This window comes from Scyliorhinus canicula, chromosome 1, assembly GCF_902713615.1.
Source record: "Scyliorhinus canicula chromosome 1, sScyCan1.1, whole genome shotgun sequence".
NCBI lineage: Eukaryota > Metazoa > Chordata > Chondrichthyes > Carcharhiniformes > Scyliorhinidae > Scyliorhinus > Scyliorhinus canicula.
This window is the reverse complement of record NC_052146.1, coordinates 279,196,713-279,217,044: the sequence shown is the minus strand read 5'-3', so window position 1 is coordinate 279,217,044 and position 20,332 is coordinate 279,196,713. Positions and strand designations below refer to the sequence as shown.

Here is a 20,332-nt window from a genome sequence, read left to right as displayed (position 1 = left end):
TGCTCTTGAGAAGATGATGGTGAACTGCCTTCTTGACCCACTGCAGTCCATGTAGTGTAGAGTTACAAGTATGTAGGTACATCCACAGTGCAGTTGAGGATAGAGTTCTAGGATTTTGACCCAACGACAGTGAAGTAACGGCGACATATTTCTAAGGTAGGATGGTGAGTGGCTTGGAGGTGCTGGTGTTCCTCTGTGGTTGGTTTTGGGAACAGGACCATGAGCTTAAGCACAGTACAGTCCTTGTTGTTCAGCAGCCTCCTCGGGTTTGATGTAGTCAAAAGTGAATTGAAGGAATAGCAAATTGTTACAGACAGAGAGCATTGGCCAAGATGCACTAAGTCCTCGCAATAAGTTGCAGCTGCATACCTAAAAACCGTGACTTTAAGTGAAACAACTTTAAGTGAATCATAGGTTCCCATATGAATCAATGTTAAATTCCAAGTTAGGTTCTTTCGGATATTTCTTGCCTGAAAAAAAAATGTACAAATTGAAATGCGTCGAGGCTGACAGGGTGACCGAGGCAATTATCCAAGAGGAGCAAGGTGAGATTTTCTCTGGCGCAATGCGCCCTCCAGGTAGGGATGACATACAGAGAGAACCATTCTTGAAAGAGCTCCCGTGTCATCCAGGCTCTCTTATTTGAATTCCAAATGACGCGCAGATGTTCCTTGGAATAACCCCTCAATGCCTCTGGGGCCCCAGACTGGTACACATCTCGGGGCTTAATCTTACAATGTCCTGCAGCGTTTCCACCAAGCTGAACAGCAGGGCAATCTTTGACTGCTTTAAATTCCGGCGCTGTCTTCTCCTGAATGAAATGAAAATGAAAATCGCTTATTGTCACGAGTAGGCTTCAATGAAGTTACTGTGAAAAGCCCCCAGTCGCCACATTCCGGCGCCTGTCCGGGGAGGCTGGTACGGGAATCGAACCTTGCTGCTGGCTTGCAATTTAGCCTAGTGAGCTAAACCAGCCCCTCGTTCCAAATGCAGGTTATCTGTGGCATACATTTCCCAAAAAGCCCCATCTCATCAAAATTAAAAATTAAAATCTTGTTTTGGTAAGTCGCCACCTTCTTCCTCTCTTCAAATTGGCAGGGAACTCATCAGCCAGTAATGTATCAGCACAAGCCGCTTCACCAGACATTTTAATGCCGTGCAAATTGGAATTTTTCTTGAAACATTCGGACAATCCACAGCTGGCATTGACATTTTCTAACCAAGAACTCTCACCCTGCCCATTCTGTAAGTCCTCAGACAGACATTTGTCTTTTTTTTCTTGGATGACCATCAAGCTAGGTGGCACCTGGCACTGGTTTTGATCTTCAAGCTGCCAATATCTTCTCCTTGAAGTTGCTTCTTGTCAAACTCATCCTCCCAAAAGCTAAAGGTGTGAGACTTTGCACACTTTGATCGATTTTGCCAGCATTATTATGGATTGTTCCCTTTCTTGCAGCGGATAACCCAAGCACTCCAGTAATATTGACTGCTTGTTCTCCAGCCCCCAAGCCATTTTAAAACATCCAATTTTACTGGGTGGCAGTTTTTATTTGCATTCCTTGCAGCAGCAGCTTCATTATTACCACTTGCTGGGTCTTTCTGGCTGATGTTTGAAATTGATTCCAAGAGATTGCAGCATGAAATCACAAGCCTGAAATAAGGGATTTTAAAATGGCTCCTTTGCCTCATGTAAACCCTCCCGGGGCGGCACGGTTGCACACTGGTTAGCACTGTTGCTTCACAGCGCCAGGGACCCGGGTTCAATTCCGGCCTCGTCTGTGTGTAGTTTGCATGTTCTCCCCGTGTCTGCCTGGGCTTCCTCCGGGTGCTCCGGTTTCCTCCCACAGTCCCGAGATGTGCAGGTTAGGTGGATTGGCTGTGCTAAATTATCCCTTAGTGTCCAAGGATGTGCAGTAGGTTGCGGGATTAAGGGGAGAGGCTAGGGTGGGCGGAATAGGAGAGCTAGATGGCGTGCTCTTTCGGAGGGTCGTTGCAGACTTGATAGGCCGAATGGACTCCTTCTGCACTGTAGGGATTCTATGAATGGCCAGGAGTCCCTCAGAATCAGCCTTGATCTCCCAGTGGCCAAACAAGGTGTTCTGGGAATGCGTGGCTCATGGCTACTGAAGCCAAGACCGACAGCCAACCAATCACAGCCTGCTCACGGATACTGATGGAGTCCCCGGACTACCAGAACTGATTACTACCCAATCGCAATGTGCGTTCGGGTACCACCTGATCTTCTCTATATTATGATATGCAACCAATGAATACTCAGAATAGGACACAACCAATGGGCAGCCAGGACACTCGGAGGTGGCATCACCACAAGGGGACATGACATAAACACTATAAAAGGGATGAGGCACTCACACCCTGCCTCTTTCCACAGACAGACATCTAGAGAGTTGGACAGCGTTGATAAGCAGCATCACACCCCAGCACATGGCTTAGAGCAAGCTGGTACAGTTAGACTGAGTTACTATATTAGATTAGCAGAGAGTCGAACTCATTTGAGAACTGTGTTAATAGTTCAATAGACACGTTGAACTCATTTCAGAGTCTGGAGCATCCTTTAGTAAAGACGGCATCAAGTAGCAGCCTGTGTTATCTGAAGCAGCATAACACAACACTCTACAACAAGGGTGTTTGTCAGCCAATCAGAGCCCGCATTGAGGTATCAGCTGACCATTCCTATGCCAGGAACCTACTCCCCACTACCCAACTAGGCATTGGTGGAGCCTATTAATGGAACTATCCAAATGATCTACATGTGATGAGTGGTCCAGTCAGTTGAGGCAATGCCCACTCGGGCTTTAGATCAGGAGCAAAGGATGCTGCTTATGAGTTAAGATTATGTTCGGCTGAGACTGATGCAGAGAGATTAATTAGTGGCTATTAATTAGTGTTGGAATGGGTGGTGACTGGCTGGACTCCGGAATGTTGAAGGTTTCCATCCCCCTTGACAGCAGGGAGAAGAATTGTTCAGACTCAGGAGAGGAACTTAGTAGAGGCAGGTTTATTCCCTCTCACTCACACGGGTAGCATGGTGGTTAGCACAATTGCTTCACAGCTCCAGAATCCCAGGTTCGATTCCCGGGTGGGTCACTGTCTGTGCGGAGTCTGCACGTTCTCCCCGTGTGTGCGTGGGTTTCCTCCGGGTGCTCCGGTTTCCTCCCACAGTCCAAAGATGTGCAGGTTAGGTGGATTGCACATGATAAATTGCCCTTCGTGTCCAAAATTGCCCTTAGTGTTGGGTGGGGTTCCTGGGTTATGGGGATAGAGTGGAGGTGTGGGTTTGGATAGGGTGCTCTCTCCAAGAGCCGGTGCAGACTCGATGGGCCAAATGGCCTCCTTCTGCACTGTAAAGTCTATGAAGTCACTCGGCTTCACACTGAATCATTGTTCGCAGTCGATGGAAACAGCCAATCTGACTCAAAACCAGGTGAGCAGCTTGACGGGAGCTGAGCCCTGTAGCTGCTTTCTGCTGTATCTTTGTTGCTGCCAATCACACGTGTATCACATTGAATTGTTTAAAATATACAGCACAGAAGGAGACCATTCAGCTCAACTAGCCAGAGTTGGCAACCCTACTACTTCACCTGGTACAAAAGGCTCTCTCACTGGTCTTAAAATAACTCCTCTGCCACACCTGCTGCAGGCCCGGACAAGGGGGATCAGCCATATGTGCAGCCTGTGTATTTTTCACACAAAGACAAGGAAAGCAGTTTTTCTGTAGCTGTGTACAACAACAGCTCTCACAAACTTCAGTCTCTTATGTGCCTCATCCACAGCAGGAACCCCCGAAACTCCAAAATTGAAATCTGCTTCAGTGAAGAAAGGAGCCTTTTTTCACACAGTTGAATAGTCCAGGCTTCAACCCATTGCTTGCAAAACAGAAACTCTTTTCTTTCCTCTGAACATCTCTTCCTGGCATTTAAAAGAAAATCAAAGTTCTCTCGAGTGCAGAAAGCTTCCTTCAGAATGGCAACAAATCGGATCAAGGGGCCTAACATTTGATGAATATTAGTTGAACCGATGTGACGATGTTGCACAATGAAGATGGCAGAGATATGGGATGGTGGCGCAGAAGGCAATGACACAAAATGAAGTTAAAATGGATATCGCGATGTAATTTAAGAGTGGCATGGTAGCACAGTGGTTATCACTGTTGCTTCACAGCACCAGGTACCCAGTTTCGATTTCCGGCTTGGGTCTTTGTCTGTGCGGAGTCTGCACGTTCTCCCTGTGTCTGCGTGGGTTTCCTCCGGGTGCTCCGGTTTCCTCCCGAAAGACGTGATGTTAGGTGAATTGGACATTCTGAATTCTCCCTCTTTGTACCCGAACAGGCGCCGGAGTGTGGCACCCAGGGGATTTTAACAGTAACTTCATTGCAGTGTTAATGTAAGCCTGCTTGTGACACTAATAAAGATGACTATTATTATAAAATGGGCCCTGAAAAAAAAAAGACTTTAAAATGAAACATCATTAAGGAGGGTGACGTAAAGTGAGGACTTGCTGTAGAAATTGACAAGGGGCCAGATTCTCTGAGCCTCCGCTCCGAAATCGAGATTCGGGCGGGGCTGAAGAATGGGCGTCAAACCCGAGATCGGGTCCAATGCCGCTCCCGCGATTCTCCAGTCCCCGGAGAATCGCCGCCAATTGGGCATGTGGCGGCGCCGGTCGTGGGCCATTGAAAGAGGCCCCTGTGGCGATTCTCTGAGTGCCTCTGGCCGGGTTCCAGCCGGCGTGGATCTCTCATGGTTCCACCCGGCGGCAACTCAGCATGGTGGCTGCTCTCTCAGTCCACGGCCGCCCTGGTGGGGGGGGGCGGGTGGATCATTTACGGGGGGCCTCCAGGATGGCCAGGCTACCGATCGGGGGCCGCCGATCCGCGGGCACGGGCGATCTTCGTGGTGCCGGTCCGTGGTGCGGATCGGCCGTGTCTCACGGGGCAGCCGACGCAGGCCGCCGCCATGCGCATGCGTGGACCCCCGAGCGGAAGTGCAGGGCCCCCTATCGGCAGCCGGAGCTGCGAGGACTACTCCAGGACCCTACTATCCAGTGATTCACATGCATTTGTTCACTGGCGTGGGGACATAGCCCCATTATTGGAGAATCCCACCCAAGATGTTTGGAGCATTCTTGCAAACCAACGTTCATTTAGCGAATGCTAATCTTTGTGGTTATGGTACATCTCAGCACTGAGCCTTGCAGAGCCATGTGTGTAAGGTCCATGGAAAACTGCACCGTGAGGGAGCATGCCAGCCTGGAAAAGTCACGTGCACTCTGCCTGCTTCTCTCTGCTCAGGAGGAATACAATGACCTCCCCACTCTTGGGGTAGACTCTCTGATGCAACAGTAGACAGTGAGCTGGGAGATGTTAGATCCATTGCCTGCTCCAGTCTGGAAATAGCCAACACCAAGAAAATGAGTCTCCTTCACAGGCATTGGCAGCACCATCATCTCCTCTAAGGCTGCAGGCCTGGATCCATGAGGTGTCAGAATTCTGTGAGTGCCTCCTTAAAGCACAAACAAGGCACCCACTGCTTCTGGATTCGGTGCAGGTCAGTGATTTGTGCCTGAAAGATCCTTGACGTTTAGGGCCTCCTGTGGAGAACCCCCATTCCCTTCATCCTCCCTCCCTCGCGGAGCAGCTTGAACTCTTATTGCTGCCACCGCACCATCACTCCCTCATGCTGCAGCCCAGGAGAGATTGCAACTATGGGCGAAATTCTCCGACCCCCAGCAGGGTCGGAGAATCGCCTGGGGACGCCTAAAATCCCGCCCCCGCCGTGGCAGAGATTCTCCGCCACCCGGGAAGTGGCGGCGGCGGAATCTCGCCACTCCGATCGGAGAGGCCCCTGCGGTGATTCTCCGGCCCAGATGGGCCGAAGTCCCGCCGCTGGGAGGCCTCTCCCACCGCCGAGGTTTAAACCACCTCTGGAACGGCGGGCTCAGCGCCGCGAGCAGGCCTTGGGGGGGCGGGGGGCGATCGAACCCCGGGGGGTGCCCCCACGGGTGGCCTGGCCCGCGATCGGGGCCCCCGGCTCAGACTCCGGGCCAGTGCCCTGGCTGCACTATTTTCTTCCGCGGCCGCCACGGCCTCCGCCATGGCGGAAGCGGAAGAGAAACCCACATCGCACATGCGCCGGCAGTGACGTCAGCGGCCACCTGCCGCTGACGTCACTGCCGGCGCACGCGCGGACCGGCGAAAGCCTTTCCGCCAGCCCCGCTGCCGGGGACGCCGGTTTTTTGCGCCGGTCTTCTGGTGGCAACCGCTCCGGCGCGGGGCTGGCCCCCAAAGGTGGGGAGAATTCCCCACCTTTGGGGAGGCGCGACCCCTGAGTGGTTGGCGCCACTCCCCTACTCCGGGAACCTCCGTCACGCCGGGTAGGGGAGAATGCCGCCCTATAGCTCTCTATGATTGGGAGCAAATGGTGTGTCCGGCACCCTTGCAGATGCAACAATGAGTTCTCCATGTGCAGAGCCACTCCCTGCAACCTACTGCAACCAATTCTGAAATACTTCCACAAACTAAAAGAGAGCAAGTAGAAAGTAATCTGTAACTAACTTGCAAATCATAGGTTATCCTTTTAAATACTGGCATGGCATCCTTCCTAATGTTGGGCACATGGTCAGCTGTGCGTGTTGGACAAAGGCGGTAACTGGATGGCGGGCTCCAAAGTTGTAGCGCATTTTACATCACCTCTGATTTTTATTTTAGAAGATGGGGCACGAATCTGCAATGTACCGTTCTGTGGCTCGCTGAATCACAGACATGTCAATCTGATCCTGTCTTAGACATACAAAGCTGGCATGCCATTCCTCACTCCTAACCTCTCACCATTAACAGAGGAACGGAAGAATGTGTCCCAGAATAATCCAATTTCAATTGGAGTTGCAGTCTCGGTTTAACTCGCAGGCGAGATGTAGGTTGTTATCCGTTAACACGCTTGTGTTTTTTAGTCACGATTGGATGAAAGATGATGTCAACATCAATCAGGACTGAGAATCAATCCACTCTGGAGCTTTGTAAAACCAGCACAGCCGGGTCACCACGACCTTGTACTCATCATATTCATTTGTCAGTATTACGGGCAGCGTAGTCTTATTTCAAGGAACAGAAAATCAATCATATTGATATTGCTCTGGTGCATAACCTACTTGTGATTAGAGTCAATTGAAGCAGTTTATTGATGAACGATTCCCTTGGTAAAATTGGAAAATTTCTGTATCATATACTAAGTACACCCTTTCACAGCTATCTGTATAAGTTCACAGCAATGTAAATCACTGTTTTTCTGGTCAATTGATCATTCGTTTTTTGGCGGAAGAGCATCCTGGATTGGGGGCAGGGGGGACAATACCAGTGTCACTTGTCTTAGCCCTCACTTAGATGTTTCAATGCCGGTGGCTAATTGGCAAGAATTGTGATCTCTTGCCCCCGTTTCCTGAACATGATAATTAGGCCCTGGAACCATACCTTGTCCTCTGGTGATTAAGCCTCTGAATCCTCAGTTGCTTCCATTTCGCTCCATCACTTTGTACGATGTTTGGATGGCTCATTCTATTGTGGAATATTGTAGTCAGATGATCCTTTGCATATGACTCCTTAATTGTATTAACCTCGAGTCCAATAGAGTTGTTTTGGAAAATTCTCCACCTCCAGGTGCACATCCTGATGTGGATGTCCTAGGGGCTGGTTTAGCAAGTGGGCTAAACAGCTGGCTTGTAATGCAGAACAAGGCCAGCAGCGCAGGTTCAATTCCCGTACCGGCCTCCCCGAACAGGCGCCGGAATGTGGTGCCTAGGGGCTTTTCACAGTAACTTCATTGAAGCCTGCTTGTGACAGTAAGCTATTATTATTAGGTTGTGGCCAAATTTTGACACACTGCTAGGCCCTGAAACACCACCAAGGCCATCAATAAACCACCAGTCATTTAATATGGAAATTGCCAGCCCAGCACACATTACAGCGGTGACAGCAAATGCTTTGTTTTTCCATTTACATCATGAACAATATGAAACTCCAACCTCAAACTTCACTGCTTATTGTGGACTCTTCAGTTATTCACAGCTGTCCCTGTAATTTCGTGCAGACATTTAAGCTTTCATAAACTTTTGTGCCAACTCGCATTATTCTTTCGGCTTCTAACTCCCTTCAATGCCACTCTAATGAGTTTCACAATGGGATTCTTCCAATCTAACACGTCTGGAAGATAAATGCTTATGGGAAAGGCTGACTGCCCGAGAGATACTTTATATTCTTCCATCAGCACCTGCACACCTGCGGCGAGAGTTGAAATTAACTCATTTTTGTTGCCATGGTATTATCTATAAGAGGCTTCTCTTTCCAAAGGTAGCTTATGACAGCTGATCAATATGTGAATACCTGTCTCAGCATAATTCTGCATGACTCATTAAAACACCAACTTACAGTTTAACACTATATAGATGCAGGAAGGATGTTCCCGATGGTGGAGGTGTCCAGAACCAGGGGTTACAGTCTAAGGATACGGGGGAAACCATTTAGGATTGAGATGAGGAGAAATCTTTTCTCCCAGAGAGTGGTGAACCTACGGAATCCGCTACCACAGAAAGCAGATGAGTCCAAAACATTTTACGTTGTCAAGAAGGAGTTGGCTGTATCTCTTGTGGATAAAGGAATCAAAGATTATTGGGGTGGGGGAGCGTGAACAGGTTACTGAGATGGATCATCAGCCATGATCATCATGAATGGTGGAGCAGGCTTGAAGGGCCGAATGGCCTACTCCTGCTCTTATTTTCTATATGTCTATGACTGTGCAGAACCCATATTTCGGTCACTAAGCCCTCTAATATAGTGACTTGAAACGATAATAAAGTCAGAAGTGCGACTTTCGCCATATTGTTCTTGGCCTCCTATCCTCTCTCCATCCTCCTGTTTCAGTCCACACTGCACCTCAAGTGATAAGATCATATTTTGTGTGTATTAAGTCACAGTACAAAGCTCCCTGGATGCCAGCACTGATCAGTGCTGGGTTAGTCTGTCTGATAGAGAAATAACCAGGTTTGGAGTTTGGAAAATGTTGTGTTCATGCCATGGACAATTTCCTGGAGAATTGTTCGGAAGTGGCTCTGCCTTGTTTTAGTAGTTAATACCCCGTGGCGTATTCAGGAAAAGCAGTGTGAGTATACTGACCAACAATCCTCCCTCAGTGTGGATGTCCGGTGACGGCCATGGAGGGAGTGATCGCGCACAGGGCAGCACCGGCTCAAAGGCGATGGCTTCGGCTCTTTTCACCTGTGTATTGGGTAGATTCAGCAGAAACGTGAAGCAGGAAGTGTAAGAGAAGAAGTTCTCCCCTGGATTGGCATGTTTACTGGCTATCAGACCCGGCTAAAGACAGTGAAATACCTGACGAAGGAGTTGGAGGAGACCTGTGGGGCAGTACCAATTGCGAAAATGCGGGTCTCTGGATCAAGTTGGAAAGTGCCTCGATGCGCAAGGGGCGACAATCCGGGATGTGGAAAAGGTGGTGTCAAGCCAGAATGATCATATTGTGTCCTTGGAGATTGTGGTAGGGATCCTTGGGGAATCTATGCAAGTCAGTGGAATTGAAGTTGGAGGAGCAGGAGAACAAGTCCAGACGACAGAAAATCTGGTGATCTCTCCGTCAGATAGACTAAGCCAGCTTTGATCAATGCTGACATCCAGATAGTTTTGTACTGTGACTTCATACTCACAATATTTTATCAGTTGATCACTTGAGGTGCAGGGGTGGAGTGGATTGTGGAGTTGCCGGAAGGTGTGGAGGGAATGAGTGCCACGGAGTATATTTCAAGAGTGTTGACCAGGTTGGTGGAGGAGAAGGTGTTGAACAAGGCCCCAGAGATGGATCAGGCCCACAGGTTCTTGAGGCAGAAGCTGAGAGCAAGGGAGTTGCCGTGGGCTGTGATTATACGGATGCACAGGTTTTTGGACAAGATGATCCTGAGGTGGGCCAAGGCGAAGCGAGTGTGAGTGGGAGGGTAATCGAGTCCTGGTTTTCCAGGACATTGGCACATAACTGGCGAAAAGGCGTGTGGGCTTCAACAAGGCCAAGGCGGTGTTGTACAGATGACAGATTCGGCTCAGAGTGCTGTACCCGGCTAGACGCTGGGAGACTCACGATGGCTGGGAGTATTATCCTGAGAGGAGGCTAATAACTTTACAAGGGATTATAAGCAGGGGAAAAACTGAGGGGAGGCATGGGTTGGAGGAGTTAAGTCCGTGAAAGTTGGGAGGTACCGTTGTTCTGGGTTACCATAAACTGTAAGTTTGTACGGAGTGCGATCGCTCGCCCCTTCCCACCTTTTGTTTTTTGGGAGGAGGTTATTTGTGAATTCTGGTGTATTTTCATGCAAGAAGTGCGTTAGATGGAACCCTTTGGGTTGTGTTGATGTTTTGGCAGTTATTCAGGGTCGTTGGGGGCCTGTTGCACAGGCCATGATGGGGTTGGTGGGGGGAGGGGGGGAGGTGTGTACAAGGGCCTTTGAGCGGGAGTTGCCACGCTAGCAAGCAATGCTAGTGAATGGGACTATGGTGGGGGAGAAGGCCATGATGGTTGGCCATGTTGCGGTGGTGGGGAGGGGGAAACGGGGGAGAGGGGAGTGTGTCATGGCAGGTTTGGAGGATAAACGTGGTCATGGGTAGGATGGGTGGCGATCTTGGGTGGACCTGGTTCAGAGTGGGATTGGGCGAGGCAGAACCGAAGGGGTGATGCCAGTCAATCGAGTGAGGAGGAGACGCAAGCCTCCAGTAAGAATTGTGGCATAGAATGTCTGTGGGTTAAACAGACTGGTTACGAGATCCTGGATTTTTGCACACCTGAAGAGTTTGAGAGCAGATGAATTTCTTGCAGGAGACGCATCTCCTGGTGAAGGGTGAGGTTAGGTTGAGGATGAGATGGGTGGGATATGTATTTCACTCAGGCTTTGATTCGAAGTTGAGGGGGGTAGCCGTTTTGTTGAGCAAGAAAACGGAGCTGTCTTGTGGGGAGCAAGGAGGTGCGGGATCCTGGAGAGAGGTTTGTGATAGTGAGTGGGGTGTTAGAGGGGATGCCGGTGGTGTTAGTCAATGTGCCTAACTGGGACCATTATGGGTTTTGGAAAGGTGATGATTCCAGACTTGGATTCGCACCAGCTGATCATGGGAGTGGATTTGAACTGTGTGATGGAGCCGAGAGTGGACAGGTTGCATCCCAAGTTAATGGGAAGGTAGAGGATGACGGGAGAGCAGGGAAGGTTTATGTATAGAATGGGGCTGGTGGATCCGCGGAGGTTCTGGAATCTGGGAGGGAGGGACTATTCCTTCTTATTGCAAACGTACAAGGCATACCCTTGATTTTCTTATAGTGAGTTGGGCGGTGCTGATGGGGGTGATAGTGGCAGAGTATGCGGGAATTGTGATTTCGGACCACGCGCTGCATTGGCTGGATGTGAGGCTTGGTTCAGGACAGGTGCAGAGGCCGGGGTGGAGTTTGGATTGGCGACTTCTGACAGTCAAGGCGTTTTCTGAGAAGGTGAGAGAACTATGTGGAGCTTAATCAGAATGAGGAGGTGTTGGTGGCCACGTTCAGGGAAGCTTTGAAGATGGTGGTCCGAGGTGTGATTATTTTGTTTCAGGCACATAGGGATAGGAGGGAGGAGCATCGGCGGCTGCTAGTCAAGGTGGATAGGAGATATTCGGTGGCCCCTACGAAGGAGTTGCTGGTGGAGAGGAAGAGGTTGCAGAGGCAGTTTGGCAGGTTGACAACAGGCAAGGCAGTGGGCCAGCTGCAGAAGACGAGGGGTGTGCAATATGAATATGGAGAGAAGGCAAGTCGTGTGTTGGCCCAACATCTGTGGCGTCAGGCAGCGTCGAGGGACATTTTGCAGGTAAGGGTCGAGAAGGGGGAGTTGGTGTTGGAGCTGGAAAGGATAAAAGACCTGTTCTGGGGTACTATCAGAAGTAGAATAAGGTCAAGCCAGGGGAAGAAGTGGGGGGGGGGATGCGGTGGTATGAGGCGGTTCCTGGATGGGTTGGAGTTCCCAGAGATGGAGGAAAGGAAGAGGCAGGCATTGGAGGAGCCATTGGGGCTGAGGGAGATGATGGATAGTATCAGGGGAATGCAGTCGGGGAAGGCCGGAGGCCGGACGGACTTCCAGCGGAGTTTTATAAGCAGTTTGCGAAAAAGTTGGCCCCTCACCTGTTGGGGATATTTAACTTGATTCAGTTCAAGGTGGTTCCCAGGGTGCACATGACTCGGGTGGGGATGAGTGGGTTCGTCCAGGGAGTGACCGATGGGTGAGAGAAGAGTGGGCGGGGGGGGGGGGCGGTGAATCATGCTCACATGTTTTGGGGTTGCAAGAAGCTGGAGAGGATTTTAATGGGGAGAAACTGCACAAACTATTGACTATGCTTTGATGGACTGTGTATTTTGTTGATGTTAAGTATGTTTGGAATAGAATAGTTCTGGATTCTCCAAAAATGGGGCTATGTCCCCACGCTAGCGTTGGCATTTCACTCCAGACTTTCCTGAAAAAAATATAGAGCAATTCAGTCATCTACAGGGGGCTGGCAGGGACCCGGAATAAATCTCTCAGCTTTAGCTGTGGATACAGGCCCCTGCACTTCCAGTTCCGAGTCTGCGCATGTGTATGGCAGCAGCCTCTAGCGGTCCCACCGAGGGCGATGGCGGACTCGGACCAGGACAAGAAACAAGGTCCCACCGATCTGCCCCGCGGCGCTTCATCTGTCCCGCCCGATCGCTGCCCCGGCCGCACATGAAGCACCCCCCCCCCCCCCCCCAAAGTACTTGATCCCCTCGGGACTGAGTCCGCAGCCGCCAGGCATGAGTCCCGACCGGCCAGACCTGGTTAGAACCACACCGTTGGGAAATTGGCCAGTCGGGACCAGAGTATCGCTGGGAGGGCCTCTGACAATGGCCCCCAGCCGTGCGTCGTGATTCGCGGGCAAGCGGTTCTCCAGGGACCAGAATATTGCTGGAGCGGCGCTGGCCCTGATTCGCGCATAAAAGTCGATTCTCCGCCCCCGTGCCAAACACTATTTCGGCACGGGGCTGCGGAGAATCCAGCCTCATATCTTTAAAAAAGAAAACAATTCTCCCCAGTGATCTCCACCAAAAATAAATTTCACTCATTATTGCTGATTCTGGGAGCACGCTGTGCACAAAATGGATGCTACATTTGCCTCATGAACATCAATTGCTGAACTTCCCAAAGTCACATCCGAAAATACCCTCTGTATAAAAAAACTTCCCCTGCGCATCGCCACTGAACCTTTCGCCCCTCACCTTGAATTTGTGCTCCCCTTGTCAAAGGGCAACTGGGAACAATTGGTCCAAGTGGGGTGAGGGGAGGGGAACAATTTTAAGGGAAAAACAGATCAGTGAAAGAAATGAAAATAAATTGATGGAAATAAAAATGGGGTGAAGGTGGAGAAGAGAGTTCACAGTCTGAAAAAGGTTAAGTCCACACTGGCCTGCACAGCCTAAGTGTGCTCCCATCCACGACTTCCAAACACCCACGCCTTGTAAAACTCAACCGAGCTGAGTCCTGCACTGAGGGAGATTGTTAGGTTCTGCACATCACTCAGTTTAGCAGCTTTATCAGTAATGCAGGACTTCCATGTAAGTACTGTATTGATAGAAAAACCAAGATTGCCAGTTTATCTCCGGAATCATTCTCGTGGGAATTTCTTAAGCTGCGTTCATATTCACATCCACACCTTTTAGCAACTGACCATGCATCTGCTGCACACAAACCAATTTAGTGAGAGATCAATTTTGTTGTTTCGACTGGTCGAAGCTATTTGGGCTGGAAATAACAGGTCTCTTCTGAGAAAGCTGCTGGAACAAAAGAAACCTGCTTTTCAGTGATAATGTTTTTTTAAAGGTAAACAAATAGCACGTTGTTTTACCTGAAGAGGTTACAGCTCATTTGTATATTACATATGTTTGTTTTAATTTATCTGCATGTTTTTTTTCCTTCAGGTCATGCCCTGTTCCTCAACACCAGAGAGACACTGATAGCCGATTTCAATGAGTTGAGAAGTCCAATGTTTCCAATTCCAATTAGGAACTCGCCGTGTGAGGCAAGTACATTATTCCTGGTTTATCCGGCGTTTCCTAACAATTATCTATTGGCCCATAGAAGTGAATTTCTCCAGCAAATCTTGCTTCCTTGACTCCCTCAGTGGGGTCCATAATCTGTCACCTTTCCACCCAGAGAAACAGCTGACAAGGTATGAAAGGAAAATAGCGAGGATACTGGAAATTTGACAGTAAAAGAACAAAAAATGCTGGAAAAACTCAGCAGACCTGGCAGTATCTGTGGAGAGAGAAACAGAGAGAAACAAACCTTTCAGGCCTGTTGAAAGTTTACAGACCTGAAACATTGGGTTGGATTTATTGCAGCCCATTGTACTGGAAACGATTGCAGCCGAGCCCACTAAATCACGAGAAAGACTGCACATTGTCTCCCAGCAGCAGTAGAAACTTCCCCTGGTTACATTGGTGGGCGCAAGGGACTGATGCACAATACCAGGCCACAAGTGATAGAGGTGTCAGTAAGACTTCCTAATGAACCAACTAACACCCATTACCCTTGAGCCCACCACAATTTAGCAGGGCCATATAACTTTTGCCTGCCTCTCAAACATCTCCCAGTAGCCTCCCAGTGTGGGGGAATCCCTCATAGCCAGACACTCTTGGCGGGTTTCTCCGCTGGTGGGATTCTCCGTTTTGCCAGCGCCAGGGGGTTACCCAATGGCGTGGGGCTGTCCCACAATGGGAAGTCCCATTGACCGGCTGGCGTAACGGAGAATCCCGCCGGGGGGTCGGGGCCGAAAAATGGCGCAGCGGGGCGGAGAATCCAGCCCTTGGTGCCCAATTGAGGGACCCAATATCTGGAAGGGGGTGCTGCTGAAAGTCACCCCCCCCCCTCGCAAACAGCACCACCCTTTGACCTGGGGGTCATTCCGCGATTCCGGAGCTCTGTTGGATACATTACCGCCAGTTAGCACTGATCCAGCTGACTCTGGCAGTTGTCACCGGGGACCTCAATTGCCGGGAAGGCCAAATGGTGGCCACTGAAGTACCTTGAAAAAGACTGGACTGAAACTGATAGGGGTTCCTGCTGATTCTCTGACTGGCAGGCAAGACTCCTGTTGGTGTGAGAAAATCCCAACCATCAGCTCTTGTTTTCCTCCCGACAGATGCTGCCAGACCTGCTAAATCTTTCCAGCATTTTCTGTTTTTTGATGTAAGTAAATAATTGGTGGCTAAATGAGCTGTTATATGAGTTTTCGTCTTAGAATTTGGCACTGGTTTAGACATAGCTCCAGTTTCCACTGCATTTGGAAAACAGTGATTATGACATAATTTGGAAATGGTTGTAATAGAGTTATATACTTCTGAATCAGGGTATGTGCTGTGGGGAGGGGGGTGGGGGTGGGCGACGGTAAACATGTCTATATACCTATGTGTCCAATGTAATCTTCCTTACCCGATAAATTCTGCAGTGATTGTGGCCAACAAGCATAGGTGGAACACAGTTTTTGATGCTGCCTCCAAAAACATCCTCATCCTGAACTGTAATGTGTCCCAGCATGTGGATACAAGAGACAGTTTGCATGCATCTTCACACGAAAGGGTGAAGTGGATGATCCTGCTCAACCACGTCTCAAAGTCTTCACTATCATGCAGATAATATCTCCTTGAACAATCATTAGTCAAAGTGAAAGAGTGAATACGGTACCTGTAAGTGCTTTGAACAAACTAAGCACAAATTTAATTATCTGTGATTGAAAAATGCATTTTTCCTGAGGTTTATTATACCGGAAAGCTTTTTACTGGGGAGTTTTTTCAAAAACAAACCAAGCTGTAATTTGCAAATTTAGTAAAGCAGAACAGGCTAATTAAGTCATCCCTGTTTCAAGTTTTGTGTTTGAGAAACTAATTGCCTCCCAGCCGTAATGATCAAGCTTGACAAGCAACGGCAGTGTTCAGCCATAGCTTTATTTATGGGTAGACAGTCAAATCATTGGCTGCAAAATTCAGCTCCCTTGCACCTAGTTTATCAGCACTTTCGAGTTCCATTTTGCCCGCAAAGTAATGTCTGCAGCACGCGCACACACTTCTGGTGCCAGCTGCCATTTTAATGAGGGTGTTAGCACACACACAGGGATCAGCCGGCAGAAGTATGTAGGGTTGATGAATAAAACATCCCGCTGATTTGACAACAGCCCTGCCACTTTGGAGCTCAGTGCCACAACCTGAACAGATATTCAGCAGCACTATTTGAAGGGATCTAAAACTAGGCGCATGCTAGCTGCTGATTGACTTCTACTGACTGCTGCTGTGATTGTAGAGGGATGTGGTGGTTTTCAGAGCTACTTAAAGTTGTTGAAGTCTACAGAAGCTGCATGACATGTGCTGTATAGGCCTTTGTATTGACTTCAAAGGTTCTGAACAAACCACTTTTTCCCAGACGTGGTGTGGTGGTATGATTAGCATAGCTGCCGGCCATTGGTGCAGAACACCGGCTTACCATTGGCCCTGGTCGGTCATGTGCCTCTCGACCGGTTGGTTGAGACCAGTCATGTGACGACTCCCCGATTGGTCGAAAGGCTGAGTTAACCCTGCCTCCAGGGCGGGGTATAAAACCCAGTACTCCCGGCGGTCGACCTTCTACTGTAATCGACCGCAGGGCTAACATCTAGTAGATCAAAGCCACACTTTTGTCCAGCAACTCGTCTCGCGTTCAATTGATGGTACATCAATTTAATCTACTAAAAATTTGAAGATGGAGCTCCGGATCAAGCCCGAATGCCTCCGCATCAGCCCGCAAACTCCGAACGCATCGTGTTTCGATAGCTATCTGGCAACCGGAAGCAGCCCCCCCACCATGGCACAGAAGCTTCATATTCTCCATTCCAGCGTGGGCATGGCAGCCTACACGATGATAGTTGGAAGAAAAGGAAGACGACGTGGCCATGGATACACTAAAAGGAGAATTTCATAAGCCGGTAAACCGAGTGTTCGCCCGACATCTGCTGGCTTCCAGACAACAGTTCTACGGTGAGTCCTTAGATGATTTTTACCAGGCCCTCCCTGTCCTGGGGAGGAATTGCTCCTGCCTCCAAGTTTCAGCCACTGAGCACATGGAACTTTTAATCAGAGACGCTTATGTTGCTGGGATGCAGTCCGCCGCTATCCGCCAGCGGATGCTGGAAAAAGACGACCTCAGCCTAACTGAGGCACGGACTCTCTCCACCTCCCTGGAGGTCGCCAACTTAAACGCCCGTGCCTATGTCCCCAGCCGCGCTGCAGCACCCTGAGCATCCTGGCACGCTTCCCCACCGCCATCCGCCACTCCCGACCCCCCTCAGGCCTGCGCCGCGGGACGCCTCGACAAGTCCGCGGGGCCCTGCTGCTGTGTCTGTGGGCTTGCCAAACACCCCCGCCCGCGCTGCCCGGCCCGCTCCGCCCTTTGTAAGAGCTGTGGGAAGAAGGGCCATTTTTCGACGGTCTGCCAGTCGAAGTCGGTCGCTGCTGTGCCGCGCAGCGACCGGGGATCTCCTCCCCCGGGCCCTTGCAGCGCACCGCGTCAATCTTCCCCCCCCCCCCCCCCCCCCCCGGGCCCCTGCGCCCAGCCTGCGCGCCTCTCTGCCACCGCTTTCAGCTGCTCCGATCGGCCCACCGGCACCGCTAACCCTGTCCCCAGCAACCACGAGGGCCCTGCGGGCGCCGCCACCTTGGGCCCCGGACGCCACGTGCGGGTCCTGGGCGCTGCCATCTTGGGGCCCCGACTCCACGTGCGGGTCCTGGGCGCCGCCATCTTGGGGCTGTGACTCTACGTGCGGGTCCTGGGCGCTGCCATCTTGGGGCCCCGACTCCACGTGCAGATCCTGGGTGCCGCCATCCTGGACTGGTACACAAGGTCCTGCCAGCACCCACTCGGCCGACGACGACAACTATGGATCTTCTCCACGGCTCGCAGCCATTCAGCTCGACCAGTCACGTCCACGCACGCTCGCCAAGACGACAACGCAAATCCACCTCAACGGGCACGAGACGGACTGCCTGCTGGACTCCGGGAGCACGGAAAGCTTCGTTCACCCTGACACGGTAAGACGCAGGGCGCTCCCTGTCCACCCTGTAAAACACAAAATCGGGTTAGCCTCAGGTTCGCACTCCATCCACATCACCGGGTGCTGCATCGCGGACCTCACGGTCCAGGGGAAGGTTTTTTAAAATTATAAACTCCTTATCCTCCCCGACCTTTGCGCACGGGCACTCCTAGGACTGGACTTCCAGTGTAACCTGCAGAGCTTGACCTTCCAATTCGGCGGCCCTATACCCCCCCCCCTCACTGTCTGCAGCCTCGCGTCCCTCAAAGTGGACCCCCCCTCCTTTTTGCTAATCTCACCCCCGATTGCAAACCCATTGCGACCCGGAGCAGATGGTACAGCGCCCAGGACCGGACCTTCATCAGGTCCGAGGTCCATAGGTTGCTGAAGGAAGGGGTCATCAAGACCAGCAACAGTCCCCGGCGAGCCCAAGTGCTGGTTGTCCGGACTGGGGAGAAAAACCGGATGGTCATCGACTATAGCCAGACCATCAGCCGGTTTGCGCAACTGGACGCGTATCCTCTCCCCCGTATTTCCGCCATGGTAAACGAGATTGCGAAATACAAAGTCTTCTCCACGGTGGACCTCAAGTCCGCTTATCACCAGCTCCCCGTCCGCGCGAGTGACCGCAAGTACACCGCGTTCAAGGCAGATGGGTGCCTCTACCACTTCCTCAGGGTTCCATTCGGTGTCACAAATGTGGTCTCGGTCTTCCAATGGGAGATGGACCGAATGGTCGACAAGTACGGATTACGGGCTACCTTCCCGTATCTCGATAACGTCACCATCTGCGGCCACGACCAGCAGGACCACGGCACCAACCTCCGAAAATTCCTCCAAACCGTAAAACTCCTTAACCTAACTTACAATAAGGATGAAGTGCGTGTTTAGCACCGACCGTCTAGCCTTCCTTGGCTACGTAGTGCGTAAAGGAGTGATAGGCCCCTACCCCAAATGCATGCGCCCCCTGATGGAACTCCCTCTTCCCAATAGCTTCAAATCCCTTAAACGCTGCCTGGGTTTCTTCGCTTACTACGCCCAATGGGTTCCCAACTACGCCGACAAGGCCCGTCCCCTCATTCAGTCCACGACCTTCCCGCCGTCGACAGAGGCCTTCCAGGCCTTTAGCCGCATCAAAGCGGACATCGCAAAGGCCACGATGCTCGCCATCAACGAGTCCCTCCCCTTCCAGGTCGAGAGCGACGCATCAGATGTAGCTCTGGCGGCCACCCTGAACCAAGCGGGCAGACCCGAGGCCTTCTTCTCCAGAAGCCTCCAAGCTTCCGAACTCTGCCACGCCTCAGTGGAAAAGGAAGCTCAGGCCATAGTCGAAGCTGTGCAACATTGGAGGCACTATTTGGCCGGCAGGAAGTTTACACTCCTCACGGACCAACGGTCAGTAGCCTTCATGTTCGATAATGCACAGAGGGGCAAGATTAAGAACGACAAGATCTTGCGGTGGCGGATCGAGTTGTCCACGTACAACTACGATATCTTGTATCGTCCTGGGAAGCTCAATGAGCCTTCTGATGCCCTGTCCTGCGGTACTTGCGCCAGCGCGCAGATAGACCGCCTCTGCTCCCTCCACGCGGACCTCTGCCATCCAGGGGTGACCCGTTTCTATCATTTAATAAAGACCCGCAACCTGCCCTACTCCATTGAGGAAGTCAGGAGAGTAACCTGTGACTGCCACATCTGCGCAGAGTGCAAACCGCACTTCTACCGCCTCGAGCGTGCGCATCTGATCAAAGCATCCCGCCCCTTCGAACGTCTCAGCATAGACTTCAAGGGGCCCCTTCCCTCTAGCAACCGCAACATTTACTTCCTGACGGTGATCGATGAATACACCCGCTTCCCCTTCGCCATTCCCTGCCCTGACATGACCACATCGACCGTCATTAAGGCCCTCCTCTCCATCTTCTCCCTGTTCGGCTACCCCGCGTACATACACAGCGATCGGGGTCCTCCTTTATGTGCGACGAGCTGCGTCAATTCCTGCTCAGCAGGGGCATTGCCTCTAGCAGGATGACCAGCTATAACCCCCGGGGTAACGGACAGGTCGAGCAGGAGAATGGTACCATCTGGAAGACCATACTACTGGCCCTCCAGTCCAGAGATCTCCCTATTTCCCGATGGCAAGAGGTTATCCCTGATGCCCTACATTCTATCCACTCC

At 51.0% G+C, this 20,332-nt stretch overlaps 1 protein-coding gene across 2 annotated transcripts in view; it reads left to right on the top strand.

The window, feature by feature from the left end:
- The window catches only part of LOC119974762 (ALK tyrosine kinase receptor-like), a 1,320,646-nt gene that overhangs the window by 908,826 nt on the left and 391,488 nt on the right, over positions 1–20,332 (top strand). The window contains exons 1-2 of one of the 2 annotated variants that reach the window (XM_038813983.1): positions 13,447–13,920; positions 14,019–14,119. In XM_038813983.1, the coding sequence (XP_038669911.1) occupies positions 14,084–14,119 (36 nt within the window). In that variant the 5' untranslated portion in view covers positions 13,447–13,920; positions 14,019–14,083. Of the gene's footprint in view, positions 1–13,446; positions 13,921–14,018; positions 14,120–20,332 lie in introns of those variants that run through there. The other variant, XM_038813974.1, reaches the window with a different exon arrangement.